The sequence below is a fragment of the Nicotiana tomentosiformis genome, chromosome 4, assembly GCF_000390325.3.
Source record: "Nicotiana tomentosiformis chromosome 4, ASM39032v3, whole genome shotgun sequence".
NCBI lineage: Eukaryota > Viridiplantae > Streptophyta > Magnoliopsida > Solanales > Solanaceae > Nicotiana > Nicotiana tomentosiformis.
Window position 1 is genome coordinate 69419657 of NC_090815.1, and position 26693 is coordinate 69446349.

The 26693-nt window shown below is 37.2% G+C and overlaps 1 protein-coding gene across 2 annotated transcripts; it reads right to left on the reverse strand.

Moving 5' to 3' along the window:
* Positions 1 to 1289: 1289 nt before the first annotated feature.
* On the reverse strand, positions 1290 to 5559 carry LOC104100306 (BTB/POZ domain-containing protein At3g19850-like). 2 transcript variants are annotated; one of them, XM_009607527.3, is made up of 4 exons: positions 5375 to 5559; positions 5209 to 5287; positions 4007 to 5122; positions 1290 to 1879 (listed from the first exon to the last, which is right to left on the reverse strand). In XM_009607527.3, the coding sequence occupies exons 2-4, from the start codon at positions 5269 to 5271 to the stop codon at positions 1445 to 1447; spliced, it is 1614 nt and encodes a 537-aa protein (XP_009605822.1). In that variant the 5' UTR covers positions 5272 to 5287; positions 5375 to 5559; the 3' UTR covers positions 1290 to 1444. The 2 variants fall into 2 exon arrangements, with proteins under 2 accessions (XP_009605822.1, XP_070055945.1); XM_070199844.1 differs by having other exon boundaries at positions 5209 to 5558.
* Between the last annotated feature and the right edge of the window lie 21134 nt (positions 5560 to 26693).

The window sequence follows — 26693 nt, forward strand, 5'->3', positions numbered from 1 at the left end:
AATCGATTCCGAATAACCTGAAAAAAAAAACGACGATTTACATAAGTCATAATACACCATACGGAGCTACTCATACCCGTAAATTACCGAGCGAAGTGCAAATAATCAAAACGACCGGTCGGGTCGTTACAATCAGGGTTAATGGCGATTCCCTTTCCATATTTATAAAACTGATTCATGAATCTACCCCTTTTATGGTCTTCATGCATCTCGTGCGTACTTCTTCTTTCCAGCTGTCAGGTATGATATCTTCTTTGATAAAATACCGTGGGTCCGTGCCTCATAATCTTTCTTTATTGACCCGATATGGATACCGCATGTTATCATACTATCAATACACTTGTCATGCCTTTTTTCCACCAATATACCTGTTGAATCTCTATTTTTATTTTCTTTGATCTTGTACATATTACTAATAATAAGTAAAATATCTTACTTAAAAACTGGTTTTAAGTAACATTTTTCATTGAGCCGCCCTTTTCTTCTCCTTTATCGTTCAACTAATCATGCATTCTTGATACGTCTTTTTTTAGTCACTCATTTACCAATGAAAAAATTCTCATTTATAGTTTATCGGTTGCTTTTCTGAACATGTAAATTAGTTGGTTGTACCAATCACGGGCCGAATGGTTTTGGCTTCATTATTGATTTTTCTTTTGCAAAAATTTGGCATCATTGTTCACATGATTACTGGGGTATTTTCTTTTTGTATTTTAAGGGATTTTATATTCACAAGTTGTCAAGTCACAAGTGATCAAATGGAAGCATCCATTTGGTTTTGTCTCATTTAGACATTGAATCAGTTTGAGTCACACCAGCTAAAACCATTTCCATATATTTAACTTTAATACAACTATTAAGCATTAAATTAAAAGATCTTCTTCTTATACTATGTTATACCATGTCATTTGTGCACTTTCATGTGAATTTCGTTGTACATGAAAACAAACCTTAAACAACAATGCAAATTGGAGATAATTTGAACATACTTTTGGCATACATGAATCTTATAGAAAAGGATAATAATATGTATCAGTACATAATTAACATAGAATATAAATTTACAGTGTACTCTTTATATTTTCAGTATTAATATCATATACGTTGTACATGAGATTTCACTTTGTTATCTAAAATCTTTCTCAAAAAAATAAAAATAAAAAAAAAATCCACATTTCCTAGTTTCTTCCCTTTGAGTGCGCGCGTGTTCACATACACGTATATACTAAGAAAGCGGAATAATTTAAAGTCATAAAGCAGTTATAGAAATAGAGAATTGGGAGTTGGCATGCACAGAAAACTTTACAGGTGTAGAATTTGGAATATGAAATTGACAATACGTGCTTTTAAAGCATACAAATGGGAAAAAGAGTTACCACATATATGAATTATCAATATATGTCTCTCTTTTTTTTTAAAAAAAATATTGAGTGGGGAATTCAATTCAACAAAGCCTAGGTAAAGCTCTATTATGTGAAGGGGTTTTCACCATTCTTGACATTTGGCCTTTCATCTCCTTACAAACTTTCTCCAATTCCACAACTTTCCATTGCATTCTTTGCAGATTTAGTCTCATATGCTCACTCTCCGCATCTACAGGGGAGAAGCTGATCTGATGATGATCACTCGCACTCTTATTTTTCTTGTACAAAACCATTTGAGTACTGTTTTTCATGCTGCTAGGATTTTTAATCGTCTTCTTTTTTGTATCTTTTTCCTTCACAAAATTTGAACCCTGAGAAGCAAGTGCCTGAACGGCAATTCTTGGTGGGATTCTGGGGTTTTTTGCAAGGTCTTTGCATGCTTCGAGGCTTAGCTTGTCATAGTTGAGACATCTGCATAGTCTTGATCTTTCCTCTAATGGAAGGGCTGGATGAGACTGCAATAAAATGTGCATGACACCATGTGTTATTTTTAATTGCAACTATCATAATTTACTTTACTGTAAATAAGTGTGCATGAATGAGTTGTAGTGTCAGTCTTGTCATATTTGACTATATTTAGATAGTCACGGGTAACTCACATATGCTCATATTGTTTGATAAATTTGCAAGTTTTGTATCAGTAATTACACTCGGACTATACCAGATTAAAGAGTAGATCTGGGATTCAAAAAGTTACAGGAAAACGGCTCCTTTGAGGACATCACAAAGACAAAAAGGAGAAAAGTAGACATAGCAAATAAAACGTTAGGTGATTTTACTTCTCTGCCTAAACCTTTGATAAGACGAGTTACTCCGTAATTATGCTAATGAAATATAATATTTCCTGGGTTTCAATTTAGGAGAGGTAATTCGATTCGGCACAGAGTTTAAGAAAAAAGAAAAAGACTTTTGAAACTTGTGATCTTAAAAGCTTAAGGGGTAAAAGCTTTGTGAGACCATGACATTTGTATAATTATAAAAACTTCTTATTAAGGGTAAAATGGATAAAATAAAGAGTTTAAAGTTGAATTATTTCTAAATTTATAAATGTGTCATTTGTGTGTCATCTAATTTAAAATGCAGGGAGTAAATATTCAATGAAATAATTGACGCACATACAAATTGGTCATGACACCACCTTATACAAAAGGAAAAAGGAATACTAGCAAAATGACAAGGGAAAATCTTATTGAAATTAAACTACATACACAATTTCTGGTACAGATCTCCCAATGACTTCAACAAGTACTGTCCAAGAATAATATTGGTATTAGAGCAACTAGAATTAGGTCTTCTTTGGTCCTACTCCTTCCTAGACAGATGGGACCTACCAAGATAGGTAGGTCCACAATTTAAAACTCATTGGGTTGGAAATGTTCTAATTCACAAGTTCCTATAACAACCTTCAATGCTTTTAGTTCTAACAATAATAATTACATTTCAATTTCAAACAAGATAGAGTCAACTATATAAATCTTAATTTCTCTACTTAAGCTTAATTCATGATCCTACTACTTATCGTTTAATTTATAGAAAACCATTATTTCAATACTTCTATATATGTCTTCTCAAACCCAAAATTATGCAAGCCTCCTTAGGTGCATATTGTTGATTTTCCAATTAATAATGCTGAAAAAGTTCCAATAATTTAAAAAATACTGGTGTTTTCTTTTTTAGACTGTCGGTTTAGTACCCTGCCTAGCATCCCCCTTTTTAGCTCCAAAAAGAACAAAGAGAGAGAAAGAACAAAAAAATTATGTTTCACCTTCTTCAAAAAATGACCATTGGTAATTTAGTGATACGAGTAGAGTTTCAGAGGAAACATTTCCTCCCAGGTGACAGCTAAAACTACGAGGAAATGCAGCAATTATATCTATTCAGCAATACAGAGTAAAATGAAAATGTACTAGTCATTTTGCTAAAGCTTAAAATTCCACTTGTACTACTCTGTGGGACTGTTCAATAATGCAAACTTTGCTTGTCTTCTACTTGTAAGTTTAGGTTGTACCTTTTACATCATTTTTTCCCTAAACATTTAAACAATTTCCACCACATGAAAAACTAAAGTTGAAAACAATTTCCTTGTTGGGAAAACCTCGTTTTTGTCTTATCCCATATATTTTAGCTCTTGTCCAACCCTCCAAACATGCTATCTAAAAAGGCATCCAAAACTAAAGTGACCAGTAGCTAGCATTTATGAAACTCATTTATAAGAAACAGTCTTTCTGCGAGACCAGTAGCTAGCATTTATGAAACTCATTTATAAGAAACAGCCTTTCAACTCTCGCAGGAATAAGATCTGCTTACACACTACTCTCCCCAAACATTAAATGTGAGAACTCACTTTGTTGTTGTTGTTCACAAGAAGTGGAAAGAGAATATTTAGTAGTCCCTCTTCAGAAAAATAAAGATATTTTGAACTTTATGATTTAAAATAAGTTAAATGTTCCTATAAATCATTTCAACTAAGGATAAAATAAAAATTTTAAAATTAATTTGTTCTTAAATGGATAAATGTGTTGTTCTTTTATTTAAAAAAAAAAAATGTGTCACTTAAATTGAGTAGAGCGAGCACTAATTACCTCAAGATAGATATCAATGGCTCTGTAGACCCCATCAAAGCTATCCCTTGCATAATCGGGCAAACTCTCTGCTATAGCGAGGAACTTTGAGATTTTTAGGCTTTGGTCAGGTGCTATCTCTCTCAAATACTTATCTATCAACCTTCCAAGGTTCATCATTCTTGGTACACAAACAACTTTATCATGATCAACAAACAATCTAATCAATCTCACCACAAGATTAACATCATAAGCACCCCCATTATGCCCACAAATTAGCAAATCATCTAAGGTTGCTTGATCAAGCAATCCCCCTATTAATTTCTCCAATCCAGCCCTGCATTCTCTGCTAAGCCCAAATCCAGAAACAATTCTCAGTACCCAAAACAGACTTCTGCAAGAAAATGCTGTCCTTCCCATCAAAACCACTCCATGAACTGCTGTATCTGCTAGACCAGTGTACTCTGATCTTGAAATCAGATTGTTGTTATTAGCTTTGCATTGGGTTGCTGTTTTCAAGTAATGAAGCAGAAATCTAGTGAGGACTAAGTTGTTGTTGTCACTCCCAAAAGCCCCTAAAGTCTTGAGAAACTGTTGTATTATCTTAGGGGATAAAATGGTTAAATCCTCAAACCACCAAGCAGCTTTGTTTGATGTTCTGAGGAAGAGGCCATTAGGAGTATCTGGAGAAGAGGAAGATGAAGAGGACGAAGCAAAAAGGACACTAACATCAGAATTTTGAGCAATCTTAGCAAGAAGTGAATTCATGAGCTTCTGAATTAGGCCACAAGAATCTGCAAATGAGAAGAAAGATTCACAAGTCCTGAGAGATGTCAGAATATCAGTCCATGACCAGTAAAACAATCCTTCAAGAAAAGTCTCAGTTTGATGCAAGAGATTGCAAGAAGACAATTTCTCTGTCATCCCAAGAGAGACAGCACAGCAATGGAGGAGTGACACATTTGAGACAGTTATTGTGATGCTGCCATTGTTGTAACAGAATCTTGAAATCAATTCAAAGCCTTCAGCCCCACCTGGGAAATCATCAATCTCTATGCCCGATTTCCTTATCTGACTTCTCCTCTTCTCTTCCGTTATTATCTTCCTCAACTTCCCACAGAATCTTGAAAGTACTTTCTGCAGCACAAGAGGGCAAAAATGTGTATATATATAGTTGAATGAAAGAATAAAAACTAGGAGTTTCAATATTGGTTCTTTTTTACCTCGTGGAGAAAGAATGTTTGTTGACCATTGACATGGATTTGCAGATCACATAGGTCTGGCATGGCTGCTTTGCATTGACTGAGAACCAAGATAATTGAAAAAGAAAACCAGTGCTTTAAATTTAGAAATTGGCAAATGACAAGTGCTCTCACACTGAACCACCACCTGGATACATGTGAAAGAATTTAGATACTCTATAGATGTGTATATAGTTCAATCCCTTTTTAGTGATATGTGTGTGTGTTTGGATTTTTGGTAGGGTTTGATTTCGGGGGTTGCATGACAAGTTGACAACAGAGAAAGTGGATTTTCTGCGTGGCCAAGTTTTCTGATTCGTAGCAACATCACGAGTTAAGTTCTGTGTATTTTATATCAGCAAATGTACGAGTGACATATTGATTGGAGTGCTGTCGCCTAATGATAGATAAATTAAAAACATTTCAGTCTAACTTATTCTTTCAATTGAAATTGAGATTTTTGCCTATCCTCTTATTTTATTTTAAAAAATTTAAAACTTAGGTAAGTGCTTTTTAAACATATGTATAAAAAGAACATATTTCATTTAATTTAGCCCTTTTATGTTTACTATAACTAGTTATTTTGGTTTTCTATTAGCGGCTTTAACTATAACCTCAGCTCTATTTATTGGTCTGAGTAAGATACGACTTATTTAAACTGAATATTTAAAATGAACAATTCATAAAATGAAATCCTTCTGTGGGATTACGCGTATTCTATATTTACTTATGTTACCAATTGTCAATTCGTGTTCATTGTCATTGAGATTCATGTCAATTCAGATTAATATTTAGGTATCGACCTCTTTTTTTTCTCCTTTCAAACAAATAAAAATGATTGAACTTTTTCTATTTGGATTCGTGTTAGGTCTAATTCCTATTAATTTGGCTGGATTATTCGTAACTGCATATTTACAATATGGGCGTGATGATTAGTTGGACCTTTAATTAATTAACATCTCTTTTTGATTGACCTCCTCTTTTCTTTAATTCATACGCAGGAGGTCAAATTCCGATTGTTGTGAAAGTTACTAAATGAATTTATTTTATTCTAATTTGATTCCGCTGTCCCTGCAGCTTTTGTTTAAAATTTTGGTTATTTCTGTAGGTGTATGTGGATTTTCTTAACTTATATATGCCAATTGTGTAAAGATTTTTTATGCGATGAGATTACTCTACCTAATATAGCACCTAATTTACCTTATTTTTAAGATTTTAAATCTAACTTTTGTTTTTAAGAACGACATATAAATTTCTTTATATAAGTTAAACTCATATTTCTATTTGCCTTTCTATATACACTCTTTTAGATATTTATTGAATCCAACTATGAAGTGGACTCAAGAAATCTAAATTCTATAAAATGAGTTCGAAACTCGGATAAACACTTTGCATACACACAAACAACCTATCATAACCTTAAACTTTAACTCCAATTCATGTGGTGTTTTATTTTTTCGCGTTGATCTTCGTCTTGCTTAATCTCCTTTTCTTCCTTTTTTTTTTTTTTTTTAATGTTTTTGGTTTTGTAATGTGTTTTTAATCATTGATTTCTGTAGGTTAGTTGTATCCATTAGCAACTTATAAATTTTGAACAAGTTAATGGTTGGTTTCAAACTTTTGTCTATTTTACTTTGTTTAAGCGCAAATTCAAAAATCTAGTACGAGTTTTGCTATTTGTAAATTCCAATTAGGCTGTTAAACCATTAGATTGTCTTTTTAGTCCAATCATGATCAAATGTTCCACCAAAATAGAAAAAAGAACCCCCTCAAATGTTTGATATTTAAGTACACTTCGTGTCGGTATAGATTAACTTTCTCAGTGATATATTTTCTTCTTTTGGTTAACATAAAAAACTTCACTCATATTTCTTGAAGGTGTAAACTCAATTGTAGAATCTTCGCATTCAAAAGGGGTAAGCTCTCGACAAATTCTTCCCTTTATCTTTTATCTACTCCGAACCTCCGCACTCTCGGAAAGTTAATTTGGGATTTGGGACATATATCCTGGGTAGGGATATAAAGACTTGATCGTTCATTTTTTCTTGTAGAAAAGTCAAGTTAATAACTTATTACGGTTAAAATATATACTTTTTGCCATAACTTAATGTTTGCAAGTATACATCTGTGGATTTAGACATTCAGTTATGCATGAACAAACGGAAATTGTCCTGCCGCCAAAAGGTGTGAGGATGGTTGGAAAACCTTACATTTTTAATTAGAGGTTTCGAATTCAAATCTATGTATGAAGAAGTTTCAAGTAAGGAAGCATTATTTTACCTCTTTAGTAGGCTACGCAGTACGATTCCGAATTAATCGGACCACTGGGATTAAACTATCGAATGGTTGAAAAATTGAAGGAAAACTGTTTTTTATTGGCGATAATATTTTCTCATTATTAATGGCTTTACTTCCAAAATTAATTTTGTTCATGTGAAGAAAATAGTTGTTAATATGTTAGAGGGAAAAGAAAGAGAGGGGGTGTGTGTGGGGGAGGGAGGCAAGTAGGGGATAAAGGCCTGGCCTGGAAGTCAACAACGCTATAGCTATGTGTCACAACCTGGAATTCTCATATTTGGGACTGTGATGATGCCTAACATTTCATTTGCTATGCAAGCTAACGTTAGGTATATCTATAACCATTTTTAACAAATTTTCAAATTAAATGACAGTAATAAAACCGAATAGCCTGAAATACGGTAATAAACTAATAAGTAACGAAATCTAAATACAGATCTCGGATCTGGTGTCACGAGTACATGAGCGTCTAGAAAACTAAAAATAATGGTCTGAAATAAACATAACTGTCTGAATCAAAATAACAGCTAAAATGAAGTAGAAGGAGTCTTCAAGGTTGCGGACGTCGTGCAGCTATACTTCAAGTCTCCACTGATAGCTAGATCCGAGCAAGTCTACTGAACGCCGTTGGTACCCACTCCGAAATCTGCACAAGAAGTGCAGAGTGTAGTATGAGTACAACCGACCCCATGTAATCTGTAAGTGCCGAGCCTAACCTCGACGAAATAGTGACGAGGCTAAGGCGGGCCACTTACAATAATCTGTACACAGAATAATAATAATAATAATAATAATAATAATAATAATAATAATAATAATAATAATAATAATAATAATAATAATAATAATAATAATAATAATAATAATAATAATAATAATAATAATAATAATAATAATAATAATAATAATAATAATAATAATAATAATAATAATAATAATAATAATAATAATAATAATAATAATAATAATAATAATAATAATAATAATAATAATAATAATAATAATAATAATAATAATAATAATAATAATAATAATAATAATAATAATAATAATAATAATAATAATAATAATAATAATAATAATAATAATAATAATAATAATAATAATAATAATAATAATAATAATAATAATAATAATAATAATAATAATAATAATAATAATAATAATAATAATAATAATAATAATAATAATAATAATAATAATAATAATAATAATAATAATAATAATAATAATAATAATAATAATAATAATAATAATAATAATAATAATAATAATAATAATAATAATAATAATAATAATAATAATAATAATAATAATAATAATAATAATAATAATAATAATAATAACAAGGGAGGGGAAACATGAAATGAAAGTAAGGCAGTTAATTTATGGAAAAAAACTCAATCCTTGCAATCAGAGAACCCAAAATAACCAATCTCATAATTCCATGTAACAATGCTGGAAACCAGCACAATAACAACAACGAAAATAATATACACAATCAGTTGCGGCGCGTAACCCGATCCCACTTGTCACGACCCCAATTTTTCTTCGTAGGATGTCGTCATGGCACCTAGTTTTTAAGACTAGATAATCCTAATAATTATATAATTAATGGAAAAATTCAACTAACGAATATGAAACATAGATTTCTATACAAAGCCAACAATCCCAAAATCGATAGTACAAGTCATAAGCTCTACTGAGTTCACTAAAAAATTTTTAATTACAACTGTTCCGGAATAGAAATAAACTATACAAAAATAACTTCTGAAGGTGACTCTGAGGCCTGCGAACGTGACGTCAGGTATACTTGAAGTCTCCAAGGCAATATCTGATCTGCTATCTAACAATCAACAGACTCTGAAGTACCTGGATCTGTACAAAAATGTACACAAGTGTAGTATGAGTACACCACGGTCGATACCCAGTAAGTATCAAGACTAACCTCGATGGAGTAGTGACGAGATACAAGTCAATACACTCACTAGACAAAATAACATGTGCAGTATAGAAGCATAAAACTAATAATGAAAAGCGAAAATCAGTAAATGGCAACAAGAACCAACAAGTGATATAAACAGTAAAGCAATAAGAACACCGTGAAGTATCATTAAAACAAAATAAGGAACACAAAGGACAATCAATTAATCAAGCCATTCTAACACAAGTTCCAAAACGAAATCACTCCGTGGTACTTCATCTCATAGTCACAAGTTGTGGGTTTCAACCCACCATCATATACTCACGGCACCTCGTGCCAACATCTCGTATCACAACCACACAGACAACTCACATACTAAAATTTCAACCCGCCCGGCATGATCACAAGCTCACATTCACAATTCGCCCGGCATAGTCACCGGCTCACAATCACAATTCGTCCGGCATGATCACATGCTCAGTATCAACATGGAACCAGATAACACAAGAACATATGGGCATGATCAATAAATGTCGAGTTTCATAATCCTGAGCTAGTATAAGTGGCATGCTACGGTGTATGCTCGTGCGAGTGTACTACTGCAACCCAAGTCAACAAGCAATATTAAAGACATCGAATAGCTCATCGAAAAAACAAAGCAAGTCACGCAAGGTGTATGAAAAACACAAGAAAAAGCACATCATCACATGAAAATCACTAACACAATGTGTCCAAACCATCACACATCATTCCTGATATTGCCACCCTTATCTCTCCGATAGCCACCAGCATCACTCCGCTCTGACATTATCATTAGCCACCCTTATCTCTCATATAGCCACCTGTATCACTCCGTATAATAGCCACCCTTATCACTCTGCCCGGACAATAACATAATAGCCACATGTATCACTCCGTACATTCAACAACGGTGAGATGCCACCTTTATGCCCCGTATAACAACAACGGTGAAATGCCACCCTTATACTCTGCATAACAACAACGGTGAAATAGCCACTCTTATATTCAGCATAACAAAAATCAAACCACACAAAAATTCACATGTGCTATCATCACAAAAACTCAACATATCAACTAATTTCACAAGTGCCTGTAGGCCACAACCTTTCCAAAGATTCAACGATATCAATATTTTCACAACAAATAGCCCATGGCTCAACACAACATATAAAGAATCTCAATAACAACAAAATAAACAGAAAAGTAACTCAACAAAGAACAATACCCCCTTTAAACACAACTTCAATTAGCATAGATTAATGACGCTCGATAACATCAATTCCAATTAATTGTTTAAGGATAACCTCGATAGTGAAAGTACTTCCATGAAATGGCAAACTTCAGACCCTAGTGTATTAATTAGGCTAACAATGAAGGAGATGGCACGAACTAGTACTACGTCTAATTGCATGAGAACAACTCGGCAACAAAGGATATCATATGACGATAATTTCAACTAAGAGTAGCTCCACAACAAAAGAAATCACATAATGATAAAAGTGATAACAACTCCAAATAAAGCATATAAGAGCAAACTCGACAAGTAAAGAATGTGACATGTAATGACAACTTCAAATAAAGCATGTGATAGTACACATGACAAATAAAAGATATAACATGTGCTAACAATTCCAAATAAGTACATAAAAGATGCCTAAGAGTCTAGACCGGTCAATTTCCACATATATGCCCGAGTACGTACTCGTCACCTTGCGTATATGACTTTCACATAACACAAATAGGACAAAGTACTCAAGTCCTAAGGGGTAGTCCCCCCTCCCCCCCCCCACTAAGTTAGGTAAGATACTTACCTCAAAGAAGCTAGACCGGTACTCTAAAATGACCTTCTCGTGTGAAACAATCTCTGGGCGGCTCAAATCTAGCAAAAATAACTTAATATCATTAAATTAGTGAATTGAATGAGAGAAAGTGGGAATTTTTGTAAAATCTTTCCAAATGTAAAATGAGGATTTGAAGGCTGATTTAATGTCGGAATTGGATAATTTTGGTATAGTTGGACTCGTATCGGAATGGGTGTTCGGAGTTTGTAAATTTTGTCAGGTTTCGAGATGTGGGCCAAGGGTTGACTCCGGGTAAATAATACTTATCCCAAACCAACATGTGGAAATCCCCTCCAAAATCGCCCAAATCCGAGCTCTCTAACTCAAAAAGTGATAAAATATCAAAATCACTCAAAATAGAGTTCTTATAATCTGCCCTGTCATTCCTCTTACGCGATCGCGGAACAATCCTCGCGATCGCGAAGAACTAAATGCTGCCCAACAAAAATAAAGCTTCGCGTTCGCGGCACATACCTCGCGAATGCGATAAACAATGACAACGGGCTATGTGAATGCACATAGAGACACGCGAACGCAATGAGTAAAAGACCACCAGCTCCCAGCTCCACTACGCGAACGCGGAGAGACAGGTGCAAACACGGACAACTGACTGCATAAGCTTCACGAATGCATGCCCACGATCGCGTTCGCGATGAACAAAATCCCTGAGCTCCAAGAAACCTTTCGCGATCTCGTCTTCATCTTCATGATCGCGAAGAACAATAGGCACACCAGCAATCAACAGTCCAAAAACATGGAGAAATGGCCCGAAGCCCATCCGAAATGCACCCGGGGTCCCTGGGACCCCGTCTGAAACATACCAACAAGTTTCATAACATTTCAACTGAATATTGTTCCTCCCACCCACACTGATAAACCTTAGAACCAAATTTTTCACCAATCGATCATTTCCCAAAGACCGGTTCCCACACTAACACATAGTAACAACCTCAACCAGCTGTAATAGCTTCTGCATACACTCACAAAGTGCAACCACACGACATAACACATCACACACATGCCCATAACAACATCTCTGAACACCATAGTTGCCCATAATCAACTCCAGCACCGACAATTAACGTCATACCAGCTAGAACCCTGTTCCAAACCCTCACAACACTGACAATGATGAAAGAAACATGAAGATCCCATAGCCATTCACTCAAATCAACAAGTCACATCTAATGCCACCTGGGCACACACCTCGCAAGCTAAAACCCAAAAAGCATAATGCGAATATGATTGAATATACAAGGAGAAACACATGAGAGAACTATCAAACAAGCCTGACAGGCACAACTACCTATCAGTACCATACTACGAATCAATTCCACAAGGGAGAATCAAAATATATGAACTAATCACAAGGATCTAATACTAATATAACTCAACTGCGGCACGCAGCCCGGTCCAAACATAACAAACCGCATGAAAGCGCGAGGGTCTTACCCTCAACTCTGGATCACAAGTAGAATACACCTTACACCAACTGAAAACTTCCACTAACTCAATTCCTCAAAACAAAATCACAACACGTAACAAAACTCCCCATACTGATAGAGCATCTAAATCATAAATTGTAACCAAACCATCCAGAAATCACATCAAAACCTACCGTAATGAGTAATAGAAAGTCACTTCTAGTCTCATAGCTCTCAATAATGAACAAAATGAAATGATAGACATGGGCTATCACTATAGAATCTATCAACGGGGGTAAACACATAAGCAGAGTACAAAATCACAAAACTCACCCATATGTGAAGCAAGATAGGAGGAATCACCCCGATAAGCATAGCCGGATCAAAATATGAATGATTCTCCTCTATAACAAATTGAAACCATACATGTAACGACATCATCTGGTGTAGCGGCCTCAACCATACAACGAAAAGCATATCAACGGGCCAGGCCTTCCCTTCTAGGGCGCCCTCTACTCGCCTATCCTCCACCCCTAACTGGCTGTGCAGGTAGAGTAGCAACTGGAATGAAGCCCGTAGCCTGAGTGCTCTGATGAAATCCGCCCCTCCCGAGTCTGGGACAATCTCTCATGATGTGCCTAGTATCACCACACTCATAACAACCCCTCTATGGGCATGTATGCTCGTACTAAGTCTGTGCCGGATAACTGGAATAACCACTTATGAACCTAGGGCTCTGATATTAACTTGTCACTGCCTCAATTTTCCTCCGTAGGATGCCGTGATGGCACCTAGTCTGTAAGACTAGGTAAGCCTAACAATTACACAATTAATGGCAAAATTCAACTATGAACTATTAAATATGAAACAGAAATTTCAATATAAAGCCAACAATCCCAAAACCAGTAGTATACGTCATAAGCTCTACTGAGTTCACTAGAAAATCTCTAAGTACAACTGTTCCGGAATAGAAATAAACCGTACAAAAATAACTTTCGAAGGCGACCGCGAGGCCTGCGAACGAGACGGAAGATATACCTTGAAGTCTCCAAGGCGATATTTGATCCGCTATCTACCAATCAACAGATTCTGAAGTACCTGGATCTGCACAAAAATGTGCAGAAGTGTAGTATGAGTATACCACGGTCGTTACTCAGTGAGTATCAAGACTAACCTCGCTGGAGTGGTGACGAGGTACAAGTCAAGACACTCACTAGACAAAATAACCTGTGCAGTATAGAAGTATAAAACTAATAACGAAAAGCAAAAATCAGTAAATGGCAACAAGAACCAATAAGTGATATAAACAGTAAAGCAATAAGAACACCATGAAGTATCATTGAAACCAAATAAGGAACACAAAGGATAATAAATTAATCAAGCCGTCCTAACACAAGTTTCACAACGAAATCACTCCATGGTACTTCATCTCATAGTCACAAGTCGCGGGTCTAAATCCACCATCATTTACTCATGACACCTCGTGCCCACATCTCGCATCACAACCGCACAGACAACTCACGTGCCAAAATCTCAATCCGCCCAGCATGATCACAGGCTTACATTCACAATCCGCCCGGCATGGTCATAGGCTCACAATCACAATCCGCCCGGCATGATCACATGCTCAATATCAACATGGAAACAAATAATACAGGAACAAATGGGCATGATCAATAAATGTCAAGTTTCATACTCCTGAGCTAGTATAAGTGGCATGCTATGGTGTATGCTTGTGCGAGTGTACTACTGCAACCCAAGTCAACAAGTAATATCAAAGACATCGAATAACTTCTCAAAACAATAAAGCAAGTCAAGCAAGGTGTATGACAAACACAAGGAAAAGCACACCATCACATGAAAATCACCAACACAATGTCTCCAAACCATCAGACATCATCCTGACATTGCCACCCTTATCTCTCCGATAGCCACCCGTATCACTTCGCCCTGACATTATCATTAGCCACCCTTATCTCTCCTATAGACACCCGTATCACTCTGTATAATAGCCACCCTTATCGCTCCGCCCGGACAATAACACAATAGCCACCCGTATCACTCTGTACCTTCAACAACAGTGAGATGCCACCCTTATACCTACATAATAACAACGGTGAAATGCTACCTTATAATATGCATAACAACAACGGTGAAATGCCACCCTTATACTCCATATAACAACAACGATGAAATGCCACTTTTATACTCCGCATAACAACAACGGTGAAATGCCACCCTTATACTCCGCATAACAACAACCAAACCACACAACAATTCACATGTGCTATCATTACAACAACACAACATATCAACTCGTATCACAAGTGCTCGTAGGCCACAACCTTTCCAAAGATTCAACGATATCAATATTTTCACAACAAATAGCCCATGGCTCAACACAACATACAAAGAATCTCAATAACAACAAAATGAACTGAAAAGTAACTCAACAAAGAACAACACCCCTTTAAACACAACTTTTATTAGCATAGATTAATGACTCTCGATAACTTCAATTCCAATTAATTGTTTAAGGATAACCTCGATAGTGAAAGTACTTCTATAAAATGGCAAAATTCAGACCCTAATGTATCAATTAGGCTAACAATGAAGGAGATGGCACGAACTAGTACTACGTCTAATTGCATGAGAACAACCCGGCAACAAAGGATATCATATGACAACAATTTCAACTAAGAGTAGCTCCACAATGAAAGAAATCACATAATGATAAAAGTGATAACAACTCCAAATAAAGCATATAAGATCAAACTCATCAAGTAAAAAATGTGACATGTAATGACAACTTCAAATAAAGCATGTGATAGTAGACATGACAAATAAAAGATATAACATGTGCTAACAATTTCAAATAAGTACATAAAGATGCCAAAGAGTCTAGACCGGTCAATTTCCTAATATAAGCCCGAGTACGTACTCGTCACCTCGCGTATACGGCTTTCACATTACACAAATAGCACAAACGACTCAAGTCCTCAGGGGTAGTTTCCCCCACACCAAGTTAGGCAAGATACTTACCTTAAAGAAGCTAGACCGATACTCTAAAATGACCTTCTCGTGTGAAACAACCTTCGGACGGCTCAAATATAGCCAAAATAACTTAATATCATAAATAAAAGCCAAAGAAAATAATTTCGGATAATAATGTTTCGATCTTTAATTAATACTGAAAAGTCAACCCAAAATGTCAACCCTAGCACCGCACCTTGGAATCCAAAAAAAATACACAAAATTCGAACACCCATTCCGATAAGAGCCCAACCATACCAAAATTATCCAATTCCGACATCAAATCGGCCTTCAAATCCTTATTTTATATTTTTGAAAGAGTTTACAAAAATTCCCATTCTCTCTCATTCAATTCACTAATTTAATGATAAAAATAATTATGAAATTATGAAATATAATCAAATACAGGTAAAGAACACTTACCCCAAACCAACACGTAAAAATTCCCTCCAAAATCGCCCAAATCCAAGCTCTCTAACTAAAAAAGTGAAAAAGTATCAAAAGCCTCCGAAATAAAGTTCTTATAATTTGCCTAGTGATTCCTCTTACGCGATCGCGAAACAATCCTCGCGATCGCAAAGAACTAAATGTTGCCCGGAAAAAATAAAGCTTTGCATTCGCTGCACACACCTCGCTAATACAATGAACAATGACAATAGGCTAAGTGAACGCACATAGAGACACGCGAATGCGATGAGTAAAAGACCACCAGCTCCTAGCTCCACTACGCGAATGCGGAGAGACAGGTGCGAATGCGGGATAAGCTTAGCGAACGCGTTCCCACGATGAAAATAATCTCTGAGCTCCAAGAAAGCTTTCGCGATCGCATCTTTATCTTCATGATTGTGAAGAGCAATCATCAGTCCAAAAACATGGAGAAATGTCCCCAAGTCCATCCGAAACACACCTGGGGTCCCCGAGACCCCGTCCGAAACATACCAACAAGATCCATAACATAACGTGGTGCCTCAATCACATCAAACAACATCAAAATAATGAATCGCACCTCGAATCGAACTTAATGAACTTTCAACTTCTACAACTCGCGCCGAATCATATCAAATCAACCCGGAATGTCGTCAAATTTTGCATGCAAGTTTCAAATGACACAACGGAGCTATACAATCTTTCGGAATAGAAATCCGAACCCAATATCAACAAAGCTAACTCCCGGTCAAACCACTCAACCTTTCAAACCTTCAACTTGTTAATTTTCGCCAAAATGTCTTAAATTAACCCACAGACCTCCAAATCTAAATCCGGACACACACATAAGTCTAAAATCACCATACAAAGCTATTGGAATCATCAAAACACTATTATGGAGTCGTCTAGATAAAAGTCAAACTCCGGTCAACTCTTTTGACTTAAGCTTCTAAAACAAGAATCAGTTTTTCAAATTAATCCCGAATTATCTGAAATCCGAACTCGACCACAAACGCAAGTCATAATACATAATACGAAGTTGCTTGAGAACTTAAGCTACCGAATAGGATGCTAATTCTCAAAATGACCGGTCGGATCATTACATCCTCCCCATCTTAAATAAACGTTCGTCCTCGAACGTGCCAAGAACCATTCTGAAGTCATCAAATCATTGAATGTACTCATCATACATATACTCGCGGGTGACCCCACGTCACCCCAATCCACATAATCTTGACAACACTATCTCAACTGAATATTGTTCCTCCCACCCACACTAATAAATGTTAGAACCAGAATTTTCATCATCCGATCATTTCCCAAAAACCTGGTTCCCACACTAACACATGGTATCAACCTCAACTAGCTGCAACAGCTCCTGCATACACTCACAAGGTGCAACCTATAAGGCCCCGTAAATGTTTGCCAAGAAATTTAAGGTTTTGTGGTGCCGAGGTAGGCTAATGGGTTTGAGGATTGTAGAAAACGAGCCACGGTACAGACTTTTTGGATAGAAGAATGCACTAAAGTGTTGATGGGAATTTTTGGCAGAAGAAGGCGATTCTGCTGTCAATTGCGCGACCGCAGAACGGTTCCGCAGACCGCATAAGCATTGCAAAGTGGAGCAGAGAATGGGAAAAGTTTGAAAAACAGTTCTGCTGGCCGCTTAATCATTTTGCTGTCCACAGACAAATTCTGCTGCCCACAAAATGATTCTGCTGCCCACAAAATGATTCTGCTGCCCACATAACGATTCTGCTGCCACATAATTGACTTCGGAGATCATTTTTGGAAAATTTCTTATCCGACCCTATTTTGATATAAGGCCTTTGGGGGTCATTTTACAAGGTAAATTCTGATTTTTTCAGAGAGAGGGTTGAGCTATTTTAGAGAGAGAAGAAGAAGACCTAGCATACTAATCATCCATTCTTGCCCCAATCTTCAAGAATCAAGGAAAACAATCATAAGATCTTCATCTAAGAGGTAAGGTTTTACTCCCTAACCCAAAATTTCAGGATTTGGATAAAAAATAGGTCATAAGAAGTATGATTCTTAGGTGTGGGAGGTACTCTTTGTGCATGAATATACCCATAAGGGTGGTAGGGAGGTTGTCGAATTAAATTGGGTGAGTGATTTGTTGTGGGATGAAAGGATTCCACCATAGAAACCTTGTTGTGTAATTTGTACACCTAGTGCTTGATGAAATGCCTAAGTGAGCTAAAACCATAAATCTCTCCCTAATTATAGTTCACTTTTGTTATGTTTCTAAATAGATCGAAGTTTCTAGGATTTTTGGAACATTGTAGTAATGTAAGGAAAGCTCAAGAAAGGTATGTTGTCTAAACTTCTCTCTTAGAATTAAATCCCACGATGTTCTTGTAAGTCCCGAGTTATTCATTATAAATTGACTATTCCGAATAAGCTTTGTGCCGGAAGAGATATGGTCAATATGTGTTCCGAATGCTCTTATCATGTTATGTTATCCTTTGGGAATGTGTTCAAAGTATGGGTTGTGTATTAAAATGTTATGGCTTTGAGTCGTGTTTGAAATGAAAGTTATGATACCAAATTGTGTGAGAAAAACTCGATGTTCTTAAGACTCTTAATTATTCATATGTGTACATAAGGTCTTGATTAGAAGTTCCTTATTTTTGATAACACATAAAGATGACGGAAAGTGAAAGAAGTGGGTTGGAGATGTAAAGTGTGGCTACCGTGCCAATAATGAAAATTATATTTGTGGTCAATGGTGCCAATGAAATGAAATGATTCAACTGCTCCAAATTGACTTCGAAAATGGATTTGCCTAAAAGCTTATGTACTCTAGTCATGCCCAAATGTGGATGTTTTAACTAATGATATGCTTTGTAAGTATTTCCAATGTGGTTTGAGCTCTTACATAATCATGAGTTGAAAATGTGTATTGCCCTTTTGAGAAAAAGTATTTTAAGAATAAATGGTGTGTTACTCGTTTATGATTTTAACTTGTACTTCGATTGCCAATCATTTTACTCCACTTCTTGGAAACAAATCTATTGTGTTTAAAGCCTTCATTACTAATGAACCTTAAGTTGTGATTTCCGGAATATTCTATATGTTGATATTTATGATGACGATCCATGAAAGGAAAGATATGAAAGTGTGGAATATGAAATACGACCATTATGCCACGAAATAAGAATCATATGTATGGCCAAGAGAGCCAATGAAATAATGATGTAGTAGGTGGTTGAAAGTACGAATGAAGTGATATATGGTGTAAAAGGTTATGAGATAAACGTATTTGTACTTTTGTTTCCAATGTGTTATAAGCTCCTCATGAGTAAAGGCTATGGTGTTCCTAAATGTTTTAAATGCTCTTAATGTTCTATGATCACCCATGGCAAGTACAAGTAAGTGATAGTATGAATATGAAATGTGGCCGCTTGCCAAGATGAGAATTATGAGTCATTGTATATTTCAATGGTTTCAATCATTGTATATATGCTTCTAAAATAACAAATGCAAATGACTTCGATGTTAAGTCCCCAAGAATCATGGACTTAGCTAATGACCTTAAGATGACAAGCGAGTGAATAATGAGATGAAAGGGAGATGCCCTATGCTAAATGATGATGAATCTTATGGAAAACGAATTTGGGACATGTGCCATTGAAATCGACTTATTGATTCACCATGCATGTGCTAGTGTACTGAGTTGTGTTTCTCCATGATAAGCATGAACATGAAGTATTCTAATGATCCGGGAACTCACGACCTTAAATGTAATGTTAATCATGCCGCTTTGAGTTTATATATGGTTATGTGCATAATGATGTGTTATGAACCCTATGGACGGTATATGAAACACATATGTGTATAATATGAATGAACCCTATGGACGGTCTATGAAACGCATAGGTGTATAATACGAATGAATCCTATGGATGGTCTATGAAATGCATAGGTGTATAATATGAATGAATCCTATGGACGGTCTATGAAACACATAGATATATAATATAATATGAATGAATCCTATGGACGGTCTATGAAACACATAGGTGTATTGTATATGTGATCCTATGGACGGGCTATGAAATACATAGGTGTATTGTATATGTGATCCTATGGACGGGCTATGAAACTCATAGGTGTATTGTATATGTGATCCTATGGACGGGCTATGAAATGCGTAGGTGTATAATATAATATGTGAATCCCATAGACAGGCTATGAAACGCATAGGTGCATAGTAAGAGAGGGCTATGGACGGTCTAGTAAGACGCATAGCAAACACGAACCATAGGTGCCACTTTCATTGCCCTTGTTTGTACATGTTGTTACATTTATATTATATTTTTTATCCCACACATCATTCAAATGTCTCAATTGATCCCAAAAGGAGTTCAGAATGGTGTAAGTAAAATAAGACTTGAAATGTGATTCTATGGGACGTTTCGTAGTTTCTTGATGTACTTTATTTGCCTCTTATTTGAGTTAACATATTTTCATATGTTGTTCTGTCTGCTTTACATACGAGTACTATTCCACATGTACTCACGTCCATTTTGCCGGTGGCGCTACATCTTTTAATAGATGCAGGTATACTTCTATTGGATGATATGGTTCTTTGATGGGGATCTGCTTCATTACTCACCTTATGGTGAGCCCGCTACAGTTCTAGCGGGTGTTTGAGTCTAGTTCGTTTTATTACTTAGGTATCTATTGTCATAGAAGCTCCATGTACACTGTGGATCATGTACTTAAAGTTTTGAATTTTGTCATGTATTTATGTTCACAGTATTTACAGTTATTTATAAAGCTATGTATCCATTATGAAGAGAATTTTGGGCCATTGAGCCAAATGTATTCAATTTGAAAGTCAAGATCTAATTATGTTATGGTAAATCATGCATGAGTAATGAGGAGAGGTTGATGTAAATTAGGCTTGCTCGATTGAATGTACTCGGTTGAGCGTTGGTCGCACTCCTCGAGGTCGGGGCATGACAAACTTTGTATCAGAGCATGGTTTAGGAGTTCTAAGGTGTCATGGAGATGAGTCAGTAGAGTCCCTCTTATCGGTGTGTTGCCGACCACACTTATAATATGGAGCATCTAAATCACAAATTATAACCAAACCATCCAAAAATCACATCAAACCTACCGTAATAAGTAACAGAAAGTCACTTCTAGTCTCATAGCTCTCAATAGTGAACAAAATGAAATGATAGACACGAGCTATTACTATAGAATCTCCCAACACGGGTAAACACATAAGCAGAGTACAAAATCACAAAACTCACCCATATGTGAAGCAAGATAGGAGGACTCACCTCGATAAGAAAAGCCGAATCAAAATAAGAATGATGCTCCTCTATAACAAATCGAAACCATACCTGTAGCGACACCATCTGGTGCAGCGGCCTCAGCCATACCACGAAAAGCATATCAACGAGCCAGGCTTCCTCCTCTAGGGTGCCTCTACCCGCATGTCCTCCACCCCTAACTGGTTGTGCAGGCGGAGTAGCAACTGGAATGGAGCCCGTTGCCTGAGTGCTTTGATGAAATCAGCCCCTCCAAGTCTGGGACAATCTCTCATAATGTGCCTAGTATCACCACACTCATAACAACCCCTTTGCGGGCATGGCCGCTCGCACTGAGTCTATGCTGGATAACTGGAATAACAGCTATAGGAACCCCGTGCCGGTGGTGCACTAAAAGATGACTGCTTCACATGAGTACCCTGACTAACTAGAGCTCTATGAGTAGTCTGAAGTGCGGACTGAACTGGCCGACTTCCCGAGCCTCCGCCAAGATGGGTCATAGCTGAAGAGTAGAATCCACTTAACCCTCCAGAACCTCGAGACCTCTTGGTCTCCTCAGCCTCCATCTCCTTACCCCGAATACGCTCTAATATCCTGGCAATCTCCACCACCTGCTAAAATGGAGTATCAGTCTGTAACTCCCGAGCCATGCAAAATCTAAGACCATACTGAGCCCCTCAATGAATCTGCGGACTCGCTCTCTGACTGTAGGAACCAAAGTAGGTGCATGACGGGATAACTCACTGAACCTGATGGCATACTCTGACACCGTCATGGTGCCTTGATGCAACTTCTCAAACTCTACGCGTCATGCATCCCGAAGGGTCTGGTGAACAAACTCTCTCAAGAATAATAGGTTGTACCGGAACCACACCCAGAACCTGACCAATGTGAGCTCGCTGCTTTGGAGTACGGGAGGTGGGAGTCTAATCTCTACCCCCAATCTGCGAAGTATCTGGTGCAACAGAGATCAATCCTGCTTGAGCCAATGTACCAAACATGCTCAGGAACTGCCCTAAAGACTCCTGAAGTCCGGGGGTAACAATAGGCGCCTACGGTGCCTGTCCCCCAACCGGAGCTACGGGCGGTTCCTCAACTGCTGCTCTGACAGGTGCTCTAGCCGCGACACGTGCCCCTCCTCGGCCTCTACCTTGACCCCGGCCACTCACGGCTCTAGCAGGGGGCGCGTGTGTCTGCTCAGTAGATCCCGTGAAGCGTGTCCTTACCATCTATGAGAGAATACAGATACAAAGGCTCAAACTTCAAAATCAACAAATCCGCATGATAGGAATGAAAGAAGTGGAGATTTCTTTCCTAATAGTTATGTAGCCTCTCGAAGATAAGTATAGACGTCTCCGTACCGATCCGCAAAACTCTACTAAACTCGTTTATGACTCGTAGCACCTATGAACCAAGGGCTCTGATACCAAATTATCACGACCCCAATTTTCCTCCGTAGGATGACGTGATGACACCTAGTCTTTAAGACTGGGTAATCCTAAAAAGTACATAATTAATGAAAAAAAATTCAACTAACGACTATTAAATATGAAACATAAATTTCTATACAAAGCCAACAATCCTAAAATCGATAGTACAAGTCATAAGCTCTACTGAGTTTAGTAGAAAATCTCTAAGTACTACTGTTCCAGAATTGAAAGAAACTGTACAAAAATAACTTTTGAAGGTGACTCTGAGGCCTACGAACGCGACGACAGGTATACCTTGAAGTCTCCACATTAATATCCGATACACTATCTAACAATCAACAGACTCTGAAGTACCTGGATCTACACAAAAATGTGCAAAAGTGTAGCATGAGTACACCACGGTCGGTACCCAGTAAGTATCAAGACTAACCTCGGTGGAGTAGTGACGAGGTACAAGTCAAGACACTCACTAGACAAAATAACTTATGCAGTATAGAAGTATAAAACTATTAACGGAAAGCAGAAATCAGTAAATGGCATCAAGAACCAACAAGTGATATAAACAGTAAAGCAATAATAACACCGTGAAGTATCATTAAAACCAAATAAGGAACACAAAGGACAATCAATTTATCAAGCCGTTCTAACAGAAGTTTCACAACGAAATCACTCCGTGGTACTTCATCTCATAGTCACAAGTCGCGGGTCTCAACCCACCATCATATACTCACGGCACCTCGTCCCCACATCTCGCATCACAACCGTAGGACAACTCACGTGCCAAAATCTCAACCCGCACGGCATGATCACAGGCTCATATTGACAATCCGGCCGGCATGGTCACAGGATCACAATCACAATCCGTCCGATATGATCACAGGCTCAATATCAACATGGAAACAGATAATACAAGAACACTTGAACATGATCAATAAATGTCATGTTTCATACTCCTAAACTAGTATAAGTGGCATGCTGCGGTGTATGCTTTTGCGAGTGTACTACTGCAGCCCAAGTCAACAAGTAATATCAAAGATATCGAATAACTGATCGAAACAACAAAGCAAGTCACGCAAGGTGTATGAAAAACACAAGTAAAAGCACACGATCACACAAAAATCACAACCACAACATCTCCAAACCATCACACATAATCCCTAACATTGCCACCCTTATCTCTCCGATAGCCACCCGTATCACTCCGCCCTGACATTATCATTAGCCATCCTTATCTCTCTTATAGCCACCCGTATCACTACGTATAATAGCCACTCTAATCGCTCCGCCCGGACAATAACACAATAGCCGCCTGTATCACTCCGTACATTCGACAGCAGTGAGATGCCACCCTTATGCCCCGCATAACAACAACGGTGAAATGCCACCCTTATACTCCGCATAACAACAACGGTGAAATGCCACCATTATACTCCGCATAACAACAACGGTGAAATGCTACCCTTATACTCCGCATAACAACAACCAAACCACACAACAATTCACATGTGCTATCATCTCAACACCACAACAAATCAACTTGTATCACAAGTGCCCATAGGCCATAACCTTTCCAAAGATTCAACGATATCAATATATTCACAACAAATAGCCCATGATTCAACAAAACGTATAAAGAATCTCAATAACAACAAAATGAACTGAAAAGTAACTCAACAAAGAACAACACCCCCTTTAAACACAACTTCAATTAGCATAGATTAGTGACTCTCGATAACTTCAATTCCAATTAATTGTTTAAGGATAACCTCGATAGTGAAAGTACTTCTATGAAATGGCAAACTTCAGACCCTAGTGTATGAATTAGGCTAACAATGAAGGAGATGGCATGAACTAGTACTACATCTATTTGCACGAGAACAACCCGACAATAAAGGATATCATGTGACGACAATTTCAACTAAGAGTAGCTCCATAATGAAAGAAATCACATAATGATAAAAGTGATAACAACTCCAAATAAAGCATATAAGAGCAAACTCGACAAGTAAAGAATGTGACATGTAACGACAACTTCAAGTAAAGCATGTGATAGTAGACATGACAAATAAAAGATATAACATGTGCGAACAATTCCAAATAAGTACATAAAAGATGCCTAAGAGTCTAGGCCGGTCAATGTTCACATATAAGCCCGAGTACGTACTCTTCACCTCGCATACACGGCTTTCACATGACACAAATATCACAAATGACTCAAGTCCTAAGGGGTAGTTTCCCCCACACAAAGTTAGGCAAGATACTTACTTCAAAGAAGCTAGACCGATACTCTAAAATGACCTTCTCATGTGAAACAACCTCCAGACGGCTCAAATCTAGCCAAAATAACTTAATATCTTAAATAAAAGCCATATAAAATAATTCCGGATAATAAAGCTTCGGTCTTTAATTAATATTGAAAAGTCAACCCAAAAACTCAACCCTGGACTTGCACCTCGGAAGCCGACAAAATTCACAAAATGCAAACACACATTCCGATACGAGTCTAACCATACAAAAATAATCCAATTCCGACATCAAATCGGCCTTCAAATCCTCATTTTACATTTTTGAAAGATTTTTAAAAAAATTCCATTTTCTCTCATTCATTTCACTAATTTAATGATAAAAATAATTATGAAATCATGAAATATCATCAAATCCGGGTAAAGAACACTTACCCCAAACCAACACGTGGAAATCCCCTCCAAAATTGCCCAAATTCGAGCTCTCTAACTCAAGTGATAAAATATCAAAAGCATTTGAAATAGAGTTCTTATAATCTGCCTAGTGATTCCTCTTACGTGATCGCGAAGAACTAAATGTTGCCCAGCAAAAATAAAGCTTCGCGTTCGCAGCACACACCTCGCGAACGCGATGACCAATGACAACAGGCTACGTGAACGCACATATAGACATGCGAATGCGATGAGTAAAAGACCACCAACTCCTAGCTCCACTACGCGCATGCGGAGAGATAGGTGCGAATGCGGACAATTGACTGCATAAGTTTCGCAAACGCGTGCCCACGATCGCGTTCACGATGAACAAAATCCCTGAGCTCCAAGAAACCTTTCGCGATCACGAAGAACAACTGGCACACCAGCAATCAACAGTCCAAAAATATGGAAAAATGGCCCAAGCCCATCCGAAACACACCCGGGGTCCCCGGGACCCCGTCCGAAACATATCAACAAGTTCCATAACAAAACGCGGACCTGCTCGAGGTCTCAAACCACATCAAACAATATCAAAACTATGAATCACACCTCGAATCGAACTTAATGAACTTTCAACTTCTATAACGTGCGCCGAATCATATCAAATCAACCCGAAATGACGTCATATTTTGCATGCAAGTTCCAAATGACACAACGGAGCTACACCAACTTCTGGAATCGAAATCCGAATCCGATATCAATAAAGTCAAATCCCGGTCAAAACTCTCAACCTTTTAAACCTTCAACTTTCCAATTCTTGCCAAATGCCTCAAATTAACCTACGGACCTCCAAATCACTATATGAAGCTATTGGAATCATCAAAATACCATTCTGGAGTTGTCTACACAAAATTCAAACTCCGGTCAACTCTTTTCACTTAAGCTTCTAAAACAAAAATCATCCTTTCAAATCAATCCCGAATCATCCGAAATCTGAACTATCAATATCAAAATCCTTCCTTATTTCACCATATCACAACCATTGCGGCGTGCAACTCGATCTATAACCATTGTCAATAAAAGTAATCAATTCAATAGATCAATTTA

Coding starts and splice junctions, on each gene's coding strand:
- LOC104100306 (XM_009607527.3), bottom strand. CDS start 5,271: ATGCCAGACCTATGTGATCTGCAAATCCATGTCAATGGTCAACAAACA. Junction 5,123..5,208: donor AAACATTCTTTCTCCACGAG/GTAAAAAAGAAC, acceptor CTTGTGCTGCAG/AAAGTACTTTCAAGATTCTG. Junction 1,880..4,006: donor CCATTGATATCTATCTTGAG/GTAATTAGTGCT, acceptor ATTTTATTGCAG/TCTCATCCAGCCCTTCCATT.